The sequence below is a fragment of the Monodelphis domestica genome, chromosome 8 (assembly GCF_027887165.1).
Source record: "Monodelphis domestica isolate mMonDom1 chromosome 8, mMonDom1.pri, whole genome shotgun sequence".
Classification (NCBI taxonomy): Eukaryota; Metazoa; Chordata; class Mammalia; order Didelphimorphia; family Didelphidae; genus Monodelphis; species Monodelphis domestica.
Window position 1 is genome coordinate 13,249,219 of NC_077234.1, and position 17,444 is coordinate 13,266,662.

Consider the following 17,444-nt stretch of genomic DNA (forward strand, 5'->3'; position numbering starts at 1 on the left):
ATAATCTCACCCTTTGAGATTTGCAAGGTCCTTTGCCTATGTTAATGTTTTATTTTCACCAATACACATGGAATAATGAGAATTTTGTCTCTATTTAATTCATAAGTATAGTATAATAAACATAGGGGCAGAGTAGATGGGGAAAGCCAGATAATCTTTGAGTTAAGACTTAAGTTCAAGTTTGGTTTTTATCACTTATTTGCTGTGTTATCTTGGAAAAGTCCCTCACCTTCCTACTTTTCAAGCCAATGCCACAAGTCAAAGAAAAAGTGTTTTTAATTTTTAAAAAATTAACCAGGCGTGTGCAGGTACCATTCTAAGGGCTAAGTATATGAAGAAAGCAAAATGAAATGAAATACACAAAAAAGTAGTCCCTGCCCTCAAGGAGCTCCCATTGTAATGAAGGAGAAAGTAGTCCGAGAAGCATGCATACATCATACAGATTCAGCATGTACTTGGGGTAATGCGAAGAACTTGAGAAGAACTTGACAGCTGTAGTCTTCCTCCTCTTCTCACCTTACCTTTCTCCTCCCTTTCTCTTCCATCATCATTGTGGTTGTCTCCTTCCACCTGTCTGAAAATGAGGACCCTTTTGTGCATTTCACCTTCAATCAACTCACTGCAAAACCCTGTATTGTGTATCTGATAATGGCACATGTATTTCCTCCAACATTCAAAAATATGCTTCTGAAAATATTGGAGAGACAAGAGCTCTTCTAGAAAGGCATGTTTTCATATGTCGCCAATGCATATGGATCAAAGGATTTTTTATTATTATCAACAAATAATAACAATAACAATAATAGCTATCATTTATATAGTGATTAATAACCCTGTGAGGTAGGTTCTATTATCTATTATTATCCCCCTTTTACAGATTAGGATATTGGGGCAAACAAGAGTTAAGTGACTTGACAAGAATCACACAGCTTAGTAAGGGCCCCAGCTAAGATTTGAACTCACGTCTTTCTGACTTGCCCACTGAATTACATGCCATCTCATATTGATAAATAAAAAGACAGAAAATTATCTTTTTTAGAACTGTACCTTGTGTTGTAGACTTCTTCTTCTTCTTCTTCTTCTTCTTCTTCTTCTTCTTCTTCTTCTTCTTCTTCTTCTTCTTCTTCTTCTTCTTCTTCTTCTGCTTCTGCTTCTGCTTCTTCTTCTTCTTCTTCTTCTTCTTCTTCTTCTTCTTCTTCTTCTTCTTCTGCTTCTGCTTCTTCTTCTTCTTCTTCTTCTTCTTCTTCTGCTTCTTCTTCTGCATCTTCTTCTTCTGCTTCTTCTTCTTCTTCTTCTTCTTCTTCTTCTTCTTCTTCTTCTTCTTCTTCTTCTTCTTCTTCTGCTGCTGCTGCTGCTGCTGCTGCTGCTGCTGCTGCTGCTGCTGCTGCTGCTGCTGCTGCTTCTGCTGCTGCTTCCCTCAATTACATATAAACAAAAACTTTTTAACATGCATTTAAAAAATTTTAAACCTTTACCTTCTGGCTTGGAATCAATACTGTATATTGGTTCCAAGGCACAAGAGTGGTAAGGGCTAGGCAATGGGGGTTAAGTGACAGGCCCAGTGTCACACACCTAGGAAGTGTCAGGTCAGATTTGAACCCAGTACCTCCCATCTCTGGGCTTGGTTCTCCATCCATTGAGCTACCTACCTGCCCCTTACCAGGCATTTAAAAAAATTGAATCCCAGATTTTCCTTTTCCCTTCCTCCTTTTTAATAAGGCAAGCAATTTAAAATCAATTATACATGTTTAGTCATACAATACTTTCCCAAATTATCTGTATTGCATAAAACAACAGAATATTTCCCAGTTCTTAATTTTTTGGTTAAGAAAATAGACCACTAGACTGTTTGATTAATCCATGCTTAAATCCTTCCAAAGATTCATGATTTCTTCTGAGTGGTTCCCTCTCTCCCAACTTCTCTATACAATGGCAGCTGAGGTGACCCCTTTTATGGAAGCGAGGCTTAGAGTCAGGAGGATCTAGGTAAAAACCTACCTCACTGCTTGTTAACTGTGTCACTCTATGCAAGTCCTTAACTTCCTTGGGCCTCACTTTCCCCATCTGTAAAATTAAGGAGTTGGACTGAAAAGGTAATACTTGTGTCCAATCGTTGGTTGATGTGTTTCTTTCAACTTAGTTGGGTTGTTCAATCAGTCAGTCAAATTTGTGAAGTTCCTACCATGTGCTAGGCACTGGGCTAAGCAATGGAGATTCAAAAAGAGACAAAAAAACAGCCCCTGTCCTCACGGATGTTACAGTCTAACGCAAACTGAATCCACAGACCCACACAGTATGCCAGTCACAGGACATCTACAGAAAGCCTTTGCCATTGCCGGGACCCGTCCTAGCCTTCATTTGACTTAGATAATCTTTGCAAATCCAGGGCCATCTTTGGAGCATGATACGGCATCAAGGAAGACCTTCGGTAGAGCTTTTAGACTGCTATTACAGAATACACATTGACCTAAGGTGGAGGGTGGCTTGGATTTTTCTGGATAGATTTGTTCAAAATTTGGCTTCAGCTTCCACCTCCCCTGTGACCCTAAGAAGCCTTGGCACCAGCAGGTCATCCCCAGACTTGTTCTTTAAACAGATGCTAAGAACCACCCCTGACTTCCTGCCCTGTGCAATTGATCTTTGAACTTGGAGAAGGCTTGTTGAGTCAGGCAATTCAGCAGTTGACTTCAGATAATGGCAGAGGTTGGGACTGAGGTGTGGAGTTGTCAGCTCATTGGCTGGGTTTCTTTTTGTTTGCTTTGTGCATATTTCCTTCTTATTCATCTTTGTACATGTTATTTCTCCCCAAAAGAATGTAAGCTCCCTGCTGGCAAAACATTGATTTTTTTCCCATTTGTTCTTTGAATCCTGCCATAAAATAACCTAATAGATGTCTGGTAAATTAATTAACTAAAGGGAAAGTTCCTTATTAATCTCAAGGCAATTATTTCTCAGAGTAGAACCCATCATGCCATTAGCCAACATATGAAAACTTCTTTGTCTCAAAGCCTTGTTAATTAACACGTGAATTATCCCAGCCCTACCTTGAATTTGTTACTAAGGAGTCCAGTAATTAGACCATTTTAGATGAAGAGTTTACATAAATTTTAGTTTTCTATTTTTGCTGTGTGAAAGGTGATTCGCAGAGGGCAACAAATGTAAAAACAAATTAAAAATGGAATCGTTTGTACTATTGAAGTATCATCTTGTTAGTTGTTTTTTTCAGTCATATCCAACTCTTTGTCAGGCCATTTGAAGACTTTTTGACAAAGGTGCTGGAGTCTTTTGTTGTTTTCTTCTTCAGCTCCTTTTACAGATAGGGAAACTGAGGCAAACAGGGTTAAGTGACAACTCTTTGTGATTCCATTTGAAGACTTTTTGACAAAGGTGCTGGAGTCGTTTGTTGTTTTCTTCTTTAGCTCATTTACAGATAGGGAAACTGAGGCAAACAGGGTTAAGTGACAGATCTTTCTGGTGCCATTTGAAGACTTCTTGACAAAGGTGATGGAGTCATTTGTTGTTTTCTTTTCCAGCTCATTTTACAGATAGGGAAAATGAGGCACAGGGTTCAGTGACTTTTCTAGAGTTACTCAGCTAGTAAGAATGAAATTTTGAATTAAGGGAGATGAGTCTTCCTGACTCCCCATCCAGTACCACATCAATTCCACTCCGTCACTGCCCAAAACATTAGTATACCTATTTACCAACTAGACCCGCACCCCCTACTTTGCCTTTTTTTGTATATTGAAATACCCAGCAAAAATGCTTGTTGATTGACGGACTTCATCCTTTTGCTAAGAGGACATATGTCAATCATCAGCCTTCACAAGTCCTTGCCAGTATGTCCCTGTATTGTCCTCTGAACTATGATGCGATACGTTATCCACAGGCACTCTAACTTCCTTATTATCTTCTCAAATAATGGGATGCTTATGATCGATAAGCACTTCTGAGCATCTCTTTCAAGCGCATTTGATAACTGAGTTAAGAATTCTTTTTGAGCAGTTTCTAAGATTCCAGCAGGTCAGATCTGGAGATGTGGATCGTGGCTAGAAGGCATTTCAGCACTCAAAAGAAAACCATATTAGTGGCATAAATTCAAATTTGGGGGAAATGGTCAAAGAATGGCAAGACCGTGCTACTTAAATTGTTGCAGGAAATGTTTATCTGGGGAAAGCTTTTTTTGTTCTTTTTCCCCTCTTGGCAACATGAGTGTTTATTTGGAAACAGTAAGGCAACAAGCAAAAACTTGCCTGCAATGATTGCAGTAATGCACTCCCCTGGTCATTAGGAATGGAAACAACATACTTGCTTTACTAGATGATGTAAATACTAATATTTCTTTTTTCCTTTTTTTCAGCCAATGTTTTCTGTTGCCCCCAGCCTAGCCACCAACGCATCAGCAGCCTTTAATCCCTACCTGGGGCCTGTTTCCCCGGGTTTGGTCCCAGCAGACATTTTGCCAACTGCCCCAATGCTGGTTACCGGGAATCCTGGAGTCCCAGTGCCTGCAGCAGCAGCTGCTGCTGCCCAGAAATTGATGAGGACAGACAGACTGGAGGTAGGACATAGGAGGGTGGTTCACCCACCTGACTGGTTGGGTTGTTCTTTCTCATCTCAGAAGTTCTTTGGGCTCGCAAAGGGGGGTGATCAGCTCTTTAAGGCGGTAGCCCTGGCCGTCGGGTTCTTGTCTTTAAAGTTAAACGCCTGCATATCACTGTTTACATGAAGAAAATTAGACCAATCCGTGAATATGATTCCTTTTACAGATATTACGAAGATTAATGAGTTAATATGTGCAAAGTGTTTCAAAGATTGATGGGTAAAAGATCACACATGGAATAACTACTGTTTTGATTATAATAATGACTAATTTATGCAATTTTTGTTCATCAAATAATTGCCTGATAAAATAATTCCTGTTGAATAAGAAGGAGATATTTGGCTCTTGGATCATCGGATTCATGAGCCTTTCTGGCAATCTGTCCAAAAGAATAGCTAACGCTCCGCACTTTGAAGTGACTGGTGTAAGCGTGAGGAGAAGGACCACGTCTGAAGCTTTTGGTTGGGTATCCGTGAATGGGAATGATGCTTTTGGCATCATAAATACCAACGCTGGGGAATCTGGCATTGCCTTGAGTAGAAGAATTGAGATAAGGTTTGCTTTTCCCCAGATTCCTTCCCTTGTTAGCATCGCTCACCATTTCACATTGAGAAGCTCTTCATCATTCCGCATATTGCATTGGGATTATTTTCCCCAATGAAAGGAATTAATAGCCGGATCACCTTATTTACACGTAGACGCAGTCTGGTAAAGAACAGAGGCAGTGTGGTCTTGTGGAAATAACACACAACATGACCGGCTTTCCACTTGGGCTTCTGCATTTTATCAGCTGTTCCATCCTGGGTCTCAGTTTCCTCATCCATTAGGATGGAAGCTCTTTTCAAAATTGGGATCATTTTATTTACCCAAGTGCTGCACGTAGCCATGGTGCCTAAGTGTTTGTTGACTGAATAATAACAATAATAGCTAGCATTGACATAGAACTTCAAGTTTTGCAAAGTGCTTTAGAAATGTTATCTCATAACCACTTGGGTGAGAGAGTCTATTTGTAGCCCCATTTTATAGATGAGGAAACTGGGAGCATGGGGAAGGGATGAAGGGGGAAGGAGGGAATAACAATTATCAATGTTGGTCCCCGCTCTGGGCTAGTCACTGCGAAGAGAGCTTTCATAAATTTTACACTCACATCCCTGGAAGGTCATTTCTATGAAAACACTATCCCCATTTTACAGTTGAGGAAACAGTGGCAGGCAGAGATTAAGTGACTTGCCCTAGCTCACACAGTCAGTAAGTGTCCGAAACTGGCTTTTAACTTGGGTCACGCTGATGCCAAGTCTGTCACTCTATCTGTTTGCCCCAGCTAGCGTCCTCTTCAATTTATAAAAATAGGGATGATGCCTGCCTTGCCATCTCAGGTTAGTAAATATTTTGAACTTGGAGCAAGAGCCACAGAACATGAAACAGTGAGGTTGCAGGGCTTGCTTACCAGTCTCGTGGAGCTGTTGGGCAATCTCTGTGTAAACTATATTCTTAGTGTGCTAATAACCACAAAAAGAACAAAACAGTCCAATTCACTACCTCATTCATTCGTTTAATCTGTGTTTGCATTTTCCTCCCAGTGGATTCGCCATCCACCTGGCTGGATCAATTGGATGAAGTTGCAGCCTGAGTGTTCCTTCCCTTCCTTGAGTGTCATGGAGCCTCTTGGCATGTCTTGGGAAGTCCACAGACCACTCTCAGAAGCATGTTTTTAAATGTATAAACTAGAGTGCACAGGATTACAAGGGACCCCTTTATATTGAAATGGCACAATATCACAAAAACAAGAACTTGGACCCCAAATTAAGAATCTCTAACATGAAAAAATGGGCATCTAGAGGGCACAGTAGATGGAATGCCAGATGTGGAGTCAGGAAGACTAGTGTGTAATCCTGGGCAAGTCATGTAACCCTGCTTGCCTCAGTTTCTTCATCTGTAAAATTAGCTGGAGAAGGAAATGACAAAGCACTCACTTGAGTTTCTTTGCCAAGGAGCCCTCTAAGGGGGTCATGAAGAGGTGGACTTAACAGCAATAGCAAAAATTGAGGAATGTTTTGCTGCTAGAAAATAGGGAGAAAACTCGGTTTTGCTTCTCTGGTGCTAATATTTGGAGCGGGGAGCACAATATGGATGAAATCTTTTTTTTCCACATGTGCTTTCTATTTAGTCTTCTAAATACTTCCTAAGTAAAGATCCGCTTTCATGCAGGCAGATTAAGTTAGAGGGAATACACCATTTTAAAAGGAACATTCGAGTCATTTTTGCCTTCTCTGGTGCTAAATTGAAGGAATTTAAAGTGACCGTTCATATTTCAGAAAGTTATCTTCCTTTTAATAAAAGGAAATAAAACTCCATCAAAGGCCTTTTCCAACACCTCTGTCATGGGGCAGAGGTGACCCTGGGTCACTGAAGTGTTAGCTTGTAGAATGCATGGTCTGCTGGATCTCACTAAGCTGGGAAAGTTTCAAGTAAGGCCTTGGGACGGACTGTCCGAGGATCAGACTCTCTAAATTTAGCAAGGAGCCTCATCACCAAGTTGGCCTCCAGCTCAGTAACTCATGAAGACCTGTCTCCCAGGCAGAGAGAGGTTGTCATCTGCTCTGGTTGTGGGGATACTCAGACTGAGAAAATCACAGATTCTTGATCCAAAATATCAACATACAATAAAAGGAAGGATGGATGAGATACTTTATTCTTTTTTTAATTCCTAATCTTCTATCTTTGAATTCATTCTAAGTATCAATTCCAATTCAGAAAAACTGAAAGGGCTAGGCAATATGGGTAAAGTGACTTGCCCAGAGTTAAGCAGCTAGGAAGTGTCTGAGGTTAGATTTGAACCCAGGACCTCCCAATTCCATTCTTGGCACTCTGCTCACTGAACTACCTAACTTCCCCCTTGATTCCTTATTCTTATAAACTGTTGTTGCCTTTTCTACTTACCTCCATCATGATGGTGTTGAAAGGAAATGTGCCTGGTAAACTGTGGAACAGTAAAGAAAGAGTAACTATTATTAGCACTATTGCTATGGGGTTATTTGTTTCATACATTCACATGCCTTGACATTTGCACCAGTCCCTGATTTGTACCTAAAACAGGATCTGTTGTTGACCAAACTGTGATGGAGGACCAATGGAACTCAGACCCACATCCAGTGTATTGGAGAAGACCATGGGTCTTTGATGACACCGATTTACACAGTATGAGACTAGGAAAAGGCATTTTGTCTGGTGAAAATGGAAGAAAACTTAAAAAGATAAGAGTGAGCATAGAAAAAGTATTTCTATCATCCATGGATCTCAGTCTCTGTATTTCAATGCATCTTTTTATGTATATCTCTGTCTCTGTCACTCTCTTCCCTGTCTCTCCCCCTCTCTCTGTATCTCTGTATTTATCTGCTTCTTGTGTCTTTGTCTCTGGGTCTCTCTCCTTCTCTCCTCTTGGCTTCTGTCCCATTTCTCTTTGTTCTGCTTTTGACTCTCCTGACTTCTCTACTATTCCCAGCCCCAGCTTTGCATAGCCCTCCTTTTGTGTGCTATCTTTCTCTATTTGAACATAAGTTCCTTGAGGGCACTCATATCTTCTTTTTTGGCTCAGATTTATATCCCTAGGGAGGACAGAGAGACAGAGATATACTGACATAGAGATAGATAAATAGACAGATAGGCAGATAGATAGATAGATGGATAGATAGATGATAGATCAATAGATGATAGATACACAGATGATAGACAGATGGTGGATTGATGACAGACAGACAGACAGATAGATAGATAGATAGATGGATGGATGGATGGATAGATAATAGATAGATGATAGGCAGATAGATAGATAGATAGATAGATAGATGATAGACAGACAGATAGATAGATAGACAGATGATGGATTGATGATAGATAGATAGATAGACAGACAGACAGACAGAAGGGAAGACATGGATGGATAAATTGATGGAAGTTAAAACAGACATAGACAGACAGATAGATAGACAGACAGACAGACAGATAGATGAGAACTGGCCACATTGTAAGGCCTTAACAAAGTCTGCTTGCCTACATTCAAAGCCCCTCTCATTATCTTCCCTCTTCCCTCCTTCCTTCTTCCCAAATTTTCTCTTTCTCTGTCCCTTTTCTCTTTCATATTTTCACTTCTATGTTTTTCTTTGAACATTCAGATCTATCTGTGTTTGTAATTCCAAATATGCAATAAGATGAATCAAAAGGATACAATTAAAATTAATGTACAAGGAACCAAGTAAATAGATGGGATTCCCCCCCCCCTTAAAATAATTTATATCTTCTTTCAGTGGAAAATAAAAAGCTGCTTAAAGGGAGAAAATATAAGTATGTATGTAATTAAAACCAGAATGATAAAAGAAGATATTAAAATAGGGAGAATCTGGTAAGGCTTATTTATATTATAAAATTTCCACACTGGCTGACAAATGGAACAGTGTACTTGAAACATTTTTCATTATCTTTCTTCTTTGAAATCAAAACAAAAAACAAACAAACATAAAAAGGAAATCCTGCATCTTTCTTTGGCTTCATCCATTTAGATTTTTTTGTAGAATGACATCTGAATGAATTTTTTTTAAAGATTTCTTTACTATTGAAGCTAAAGAGGAAAACGAAACCAAACAATATCAAGGAGACCAATTTGGTTAATACACTGAAATGTACAGTTTTCTAATCATGAAAGCCATCCTCAAGGCTCATAGTCTGGAGAGCCCCCAGCTTCCTTCTCATGAGACATCTGGAGGCAAGGGCTACCTCACTTCTGAGCTGGGGCATAATGGGCATTCTGCTTTGGGTAGAGGTTGACCAGCTGACCTTCCAGTTCATTTCCAACTCCAAAATCTTGTGATATGAGGATTGTATTTGAGAATTCAAGAGCGATGCATTTTCTGTCAGTTTTACTTGCTTCCACTGGAGTTCTTCCTTGTTTTTCAGGTTTGCACACTATTTGCTAAGACTGCAACAAATGTCCTCAGCGCTACAGGCTATTATTTTTCCTTGTCTTGTATCTTTCCTTATCTAGATGCCTGGTAGTATTTTCATTCTGTTACCATCCAACAGCCTGTCCCCAAGCCATTGCACCTGTTCTTCAAATGCATTACTATGAGGTTGGAACACATCATTATGCTTTATGCAACAAAAGCCTCTGGACCTGTATTTCAGTTTATTACTAATAACCCACATTTTCTCATGCTCTAAGGCTTGCCAAACACATTGCCCAGAATGAACTCTGAGGCATGACATTCATTATTCCCATTTTACAGTCCTACAAGCTGAGACCAATAGAGAAGTGACTTACCAGGGGCTCCCTAGACAGTAGGTATCCCCCTCAGAATTTGAGCCCTAGTCTTCAGAACCTAATTCGACTGCTGCTATGCAATCTTGGAGAGGCAAACTTAGAGAGCAGATGGCATGCTGGAAAAGGAATCATGAAGTTCAAGACTGGTGTTAGATATTCATTAGCTGTCAGATGATGAATAAGACACTTTGAGACTCAACTTCCTCATTTTTAAAATGGAGATAACTCATTCCACCAATAAACATGTATTAAGTGCTCACTATGTGGCAGGCACTGTGCTAAACTCCAAGGATATAGGAGACAAAAGACAGTCTCTGCCCTCAAGGAGCTCCCAATCTAAATATGCCATGCAGAATTTTTGAAAGGATCAAATGATGTAGTGTATGCAAATCCGTTTGCAAATTTTAAATTGTTGTATCGACATGGTTTGCTATTTTTATTCTCCTTTGCTCCTTATATATTCAATTCTCTCTTTTTAAGAGTTTTATAAGACAGTTAATAAATGTACCAATGTGTTTGCTAATTGGCTACATGCTCAGTTATTTTTGGTAAAACAGTTTCCTCATATAAAGTTGCAATACATTTTAACATTCCAACATATCACAGTTCTTTAGGGGTGTTTTGTAATTGCTTTTCTAAACTGGTTAATAAGGTCTTAGCCAATTCTTATATAACATCTACACCTTTTTTCTTTTCATTTTTCTGCCAGACTTTCTCATCATATTTTTGGATTGGATCACTTTGCTACAACTTGTTAATCACTGATGAATTTCAAAATACTTTTCAAATAAATTAGTCCCCTTCTAGTTCTTATTTTGTTACTTAGCATAAATCAGGCACATTACTTAAGAAGATTGCCAAAAAAGATACAAAAATAGAAGCAGGCAATGTTTTATAATGGGAAATGTTCTAGAAAGGGCATCATGGTACAGCGAAGGCAGAGAATTGGGTAGCCTTCAAGTTCAGGAAATCCAGGTTGGTTTTTTGTCTTTGGCACAGCCTGAATGGGTGACCTTGGCTAAGGGATTCAACTCTCATTGCCATGGGCAATTTTCTAAATAGAGAACAGTTGGAGATCTAAGTTAGTGAAAGATATTTTCTCAACTTTGTTTCCTACATAGATGAAATCACAGGTACAGAGTCAAGGGACCTGGATTCTCTTCTTTTCCAGTAGCTGTCTATTTGCCCTAGGGGAATGACATAACCTCTTTTCTTCTGTTTCTTCATTAATAACTAGGTGGACCAGACGATCTCTTGGGATCCTTCCAGATTCTATACATCTCTTCTAGGACTCAGCCATCTAACCTCAAGCTATAGTTCTGTTAAAGGCCTCAATATTGAGGCTGTTAATTTTATGATATTTCATTTTGGGATGGATGACTCTTTTAAGTCTTTATATAATAGCATTTTTTCTAAGTGACCCAAATACTAAATCCAATTTCTCAATGTTTCCCTAAAGATAATCCACACTCCTAAAACTATTAGAGACCATTAAAATATTTTTTTTCTTCCTTTTGGTTCTTGGGACTTCCTTATAACTTTATCTTTTTTTTTCAATAATGTAACTTACAAGGAATAGGAAAGGGCTAAAACATCATTCATATCTTTTATTTTTCTTATTTTTCACATTTATAAATTTATTTTATCTGTTAGTCTGATTGATTTTTTAAAGTTTATTTACTTATTTAATTTGGAAGATTTTTCCATGGTTATATGATTCATATTCTTTCCCTCCCCTCCACCCAATCCCCTCCCGTAGCCAATGAGCAATTTCACTGGGTTTTACATGTGTCATTGATCAAGACCCATTTTCACATTATTGATAATTGCACTAGATCATTTAGAGTCTCTATCCCCAATCATATCCCCATCGGCCATGTGATCAAGCAGTTGTTTTTCTTCTGTGTTTCTACTCCCACAGTTCTTCCTCTAGATGTGGATGGTGGTATTTCTCATTGATCCCTCAGAATTGTCCTCGATTGCTGCTAGTAGAGAAGTCCATTACATTCGATTGTGCCACAGTATATCAGCCTCTGTGTACAACCTTCTCCTGGTTCTCCTTTCACTCTGCATCAATTCTTGGAGGTTGTTCCATTACCAACATATACCACTTAATTTGTTCAGCCATTCCCCAATTGAAGGGCATCCCCTCAGTTTCCAATTCTTTGCCACCACAATGAGTGCAGCTATGAATATTCTTGTACAAGTCTTTTTCCTTATTATCTCTTTGGGGTACAAACCCAGCAGTGCTATGGCTGGATCAAAGGGCAGACAGTCTTTTATTGCCCTTTGGACATAGTTCCAAATTGCCTTCTAGAATGGTTGGATCAATTCACAACTCCACCAGCAATGCATTAATGTCCCTACTTTGCCACATCCCCTCCAGCATTCATTACTTTCCTTTGCTGTCAATGTTAGCCAATCTGCTAGGTGTGAGTTTGTACCTCAGAGTTGTTTTGATTTTCATTTCTCTAATTATAAGAAAATTTCCAATTTTTCCAGAACTTTTTATCCCAAGAGCTGGGATCTTTGGGTTTATTGAACACTAGCTTGCTGAGGTCATTACCCCAAATCTATTCCACTGATCCTCCCTTCTTTCTCTTAGGCAGTACCATATTGTTTTGAAGTTATACCTTTTAAAATAGAAATATGAATGCTTATAAAACCATTGCTGTGAGATACTCCCAGACTTATTTATATTACAAAATGGGTCAGCCAGCTCCCTGAGACTATTAGTTTACGTTGGGGCCATATGTACAATATCCCACATTCATGAGGATTTTAAATTCTTCATTAACATTCTTTTTTGTATGATATTTACATTCTGATCATTCTAGATCCAACATGGTCTGGGCATTATTTACATTCCTGTGGAATACTGCCCATGATGCTTCCACTGCTTAAATGGGCATTTTGTCATCATCACGATAACTGCTTATTTGTACATTTGTGATGACACCTCCCTTCCTTGAGGAATTTAAATTCTGACAGCAAATGGCCCATAAATGAATCACCATTTTAATCCACTTTTGGAATATACAGTTGCTTCCTATAATATGTGCTTAATCAAAGTTGAATTGAATCCATTGTGTTCTTTCTGAACATTGTGTGCTTTAGAATAAAAATGTTATAAGGAATGTCATGTAAACTACCAACTGTACTGAATAGAAAAGCAATTTGTAGCGAGCTTAGAGAATTAATTTCATTTGGCTGAGTGGTTGGCTATCAATAGACAATGTGAAGATCTAAGAAAACTTTGTCATTTTTCCCAATAGTTCAGGGTTAGCCTATTTGACTTCCGTCATTTTCATTTATAGATTTCTTCTTAAACATAAAAAGATCACAGCTACTCATGGAGAGGTAAGAAAGGAGATGGGATATAATGGAATATCACCACTAGTAAGTCAAGTGACTCATAGCTGTGTTCAATACTGACCATGCTCGGTCCAATATGGTTCTATAGAAAACTTTTTCTTGTCTACTACTTAGTTAAAAGTCACTTAACAAAGAATTAAGTTCAGGTATTTAGAGGATTACTGAAGGGTAACAGTCAAGACCTCAACTCAGGGATAAATTTTGTCTGATACAAATTTTGTTTTAAGAAATCTGCAGTTTGGAGCAGGGCTTTGGAAAGTCACTCCTCTCTCTCTGGCAAATGTTCATTCTTTCCAGTATCATAGTATTAAAAGAATCAATAGAGCAAGTGGATCAAGGATTTCTTCATCTTTGGGCAGGAACCACTGACTCATCTGACAGCCTCTGGGCTGCTGAGGTTGTTTGAGAGAAGCAGATGGGAACCAAAGCAGCTTTAGAGGCTCTGTTGCCATACTATGGGTAGCCATGTCAGGCTTAACAAGATCCCAAGACCTTTCCAATGGTTCTTAGCTATGGAGTGTTTATAGGGAAGGGGGAAGTTTGGTCTGGATCTTCCAGAAGATTCAATTCCAGTATGCTTGGAATACCCTTTAAATTTCTAACAACTGGTCAGAGATACCAATGTGCCCATCCACATTCACCAGTTTTTTCATCAATCAAAATAAGTTCAAGTTCATACAAAATATGGTCACTGCTGCTGGGCATTTCAGGAAAGAGGAAATAATGTTTGCCTCAAGATTGCTAGCAACCCTATGTCTATCTGCCTTCAGGATGCTCTGTAATCTCCCAGGAACAGTGAGGACTGCTGGGCTATGCATTTACACTTTTGACTGCCATTATGGGAGAAGGAATCCCACACACTTCCATAGGGATGCCAGAAGACAAAAAAAAGAACCCAGGTTAATGTACAATTGCCCTAGAAATTGGTCCTGTTACCAGTATTGGATATTCAGAAGCCAACCATATAATTCATTCTAGTTGTGTTTGCTACTATAAGGTATCGTGATAGGGCAGGGTTTCATGATAAGTTCTGGAAAGGACAGAAAAATGTCTGTCTTAGGTGGTCTTAGATCTCAAAGAATGTATGGTCTACTGAGGGAAATGGGAGGCAATATGGTGGCATATAAAGAACATTAACCTTTGGGTAGTAACAACAGGAATGAGTTGAGACACCATGTCCATTATAGGCTCCTCTACAGGAGCCCTGACAGCCTGTTTGGAGGAGAATCAAATGATCCTGTGCCCAAATGCTTTGACCAGACCAGTTAGGAGGTTGGGTGCTGAAGCTCAGTTTCAGTGGGAGGAATTAGAGATACAGATATACTTATATTGAAACAGGGAGTCAACTTATAATTTCATTTAAATTGATAATAATAAAGGATCAAATTGATGTAGCACTCTGAGGTTTGAAAAGAACTCTATACATATAGATGATCTCATTGGACCATCATCACAACCATGGAAATAGATATTACCATCCATATTTTAAAAATGAGGAAATTAAGAATCATCAAGGCTAAGAGACTTATCCAGGGTCATGCAGCTAAGTGTTTGTACTAGGATTTGAACTCATGTCTTCCTGACTCCAAGTCCAGTCTCTCTATAGACTTTGCCACTGTTGACCATGAATAGTATAATGATCTCTTTCTGCCAAATTGACTACTATTCTCTCCTACATTAATAATCTTAGTCCCCTGAATTGCTAAGAGGTTTACAGACATGTCCAGAGTCCTACAGCCAATAAGTGACATAAGTAGAACTTGAATCCATATCTTCCTGGCTTTTGCTTTGGTTATGATTATTGGTGCGGAAGAGACATTAGTAATTTTGTCTATCCAAAGATTTTCCTATCCCCAAACCCAGCATTCTATCTACTGTACCTCTTAGAGTGAAGAGCTTGGAGTTAGGAAGACCTGAGTTCAAATCTAGTCTCAGACACTAATTTTGTGATTCTGGGCTAGTCATTTCTCTCTGTCAGCCTCGGTTTCCTCATCAGTAAAGAGGAAAGATCTGGAGATGGAAAGAACAAGCCATTCCAGTATCTCTGCCAAGAAAACCACCAATGGGAACACAGATACAGACGTGACTTAAAAACAACCAGAATCTTTATGATATTTATTAAGGTCACAAAACTAACTAATGCACTAGAACCCTGATCTTTTCATGATCTGGGCAGTTTCCCACTGTGACTGGACAATGTAGAAGGATGTTGGTATAAAGATGGAGGAAACAAATAGTCCGTAAGGGTCTACTCTGCCAAGAACTATGCCAAGTGCTTTCCAGTTGTTATCTTATTGGATACTTCATATCATGAAGTAGATCCTTTTCTTATCCTCATTTTACAGATGAGGCGATTGAGGCAGGAATTAAGTGACCTGCCCAAGACCACACAGCTAGTGATTGTCTAAGTTTGAATTTGATCTTGATTCTTCCTGACTCCATGCTCCTGCACTCTGTTCACTGTACCACCTTGCTGCTAGGGTGGAGCTTTAAGCCTGTGACCTTGATCATTTGCGGTATCATCAATGCATATTTTCTGCCTCACTAAGATATTAACTACCAGATTGTTTTGGAAGAATCTTAGGCTTTTTGGGTCACTTGATTTTTAAAGTTAACTCAACAAGCTGGGTCTTGGGTGTTTCTGGGTGATGTGTTAGTCATGCCACTCAAATCTTTCTCAGGAGATGCCAGAGAGATTTCTGTTCTCTGGGCATGGCTTGACCTACAGGCATGTCGTAACAGCTGCATGATATTTGTAAAAATCACTATCCATCTTGGCAATTGTTTGGAAATGTGTCTTCGTTGAGGATAGAAAGCAGGAATGGTAGTCACGTTGGGGGAGTCATTCCTTGAGACAGTCACTGAGAGAGGAAACTACTTCCTAGCCATGTCACCAAGAAGGAAGAAAGACCATACTCCTCCCTACTACTCAGTGTTCTTAGTCACTTTGGGGGGCTATCGCCCTCTGTTCTAAGCTTCATCATTGTCCCTCTTCCACTCACAGCTCCCTGGTTTTTGTTTGATTCTATATTTTTTTTGTTGGCACTATAGTTTAAGAAAAAAATTAAGTTTTATTGAAGCCACTTTCTTCCATTCATGCTACTGCAGCAAACTTTCTGTTGTATCTTATTCTTTGGTTGTTGTTGTTCCATCTTTTTAGTCATCTTTGACTTGGCATTTGGGGTTTCCTTTACAAAGATGCTGGAGTGGTTTGCCATGTTCTTTTCCAGCTCATTTTACAGAAGAAGAAAACAGGGTTCAGTGACTTGCCCTAGGTCACACAACTAAGATAAGAGAATGGGTTGTTATTTTCTTCTCCAGCTCATTTGGCAGATGAGAAAACTGAAGCAAACAGAGTGAAGTGACTTGCCCAGGGTCACACAGCTAGTAAATTGTGGTGTCCACATTTGAATGTAGGAAGATGAGACTTCCTGTGTCCAGAACCCTGTGTCACCTAACTCCCTAGAAGGGTTGTTGTTTTCATTCATTAATTCATGTTTGACTCTATGACTCGATTTAGAGTTTTCTTGGCAAAGACACTGAAGTGGTTTGCCATGTTCTTCTCTGACTCATTTTATAAGATAAGGAAACTGAGTCAAAAATGTTGAAGTGACTTGCCCTAGGTCACACAGCTAAGATAATAGAATAGTTTGTTATTTTTCTTCTCTAGCTCATTTGACAGATGAAGAAACTGAGGCAAACAGGGTGAAGTGACTTGCCCTTGGTTGGTCACACAGCTAAGATAATAGAATGGCTTGTTATTTTTCTTCTCTAGCTCATTTGACAGATGAAGAAACTGAGGCAAACAAGGTGAAGTGACTTGCTCAGGGTTACACACAGCTAGTAAATGTCTGAAACCTGACTTGAACTGATGAAGATGAGGCTTCTTGACTTCAATTCCAGTGCTGTAGTCACTGTGCTACCTACCAGATCACCTACCTGACAGCACCTGCAATATCTAAATTAATAGGTCCCCACCTCTACTGAGAGAGAGGAACTGTTTCCTCTTTTTATTTTCTAAGGTCCAGATGAATCATCACAATTACTCAGGATTTCACTGCTTTCATGGCTGATTTCTTTTTTTCATGCCTTATTATGAACTTGATCTGACTGATCCCTTTGCTTTCCTCATTTCACTCTGCATCAGTTTAT

At 39.2% G+C, this 17,444-nt stretch overlaps 1 protein-coding gene across 29 annotated transcripts in view; it reads left to right on the top strand.

The window, feature by feature from the left end:
• Positions 1-17,444, top strand: part of MBNL1 (muscleblind like splicing regulator 1) — a 276,473-nt gene that overhangs the window by 231,720 nt on the left and 27,309 nt on the right. For all 29 annotated transcript variants that reach the window (XM_056807900.1, XM_007502353.3, XM_056807914.1 and 26 more), the window contains one exon: positions 4,361-4,561. In XM_056807900.1, coding sequence (XP_056663878.1) covers positions 4,361-4,561 — 201 coding nt within the window. The remainder of the gene's footprint in view (positions 1-4,360; positions 4,562-17,444) is intronic.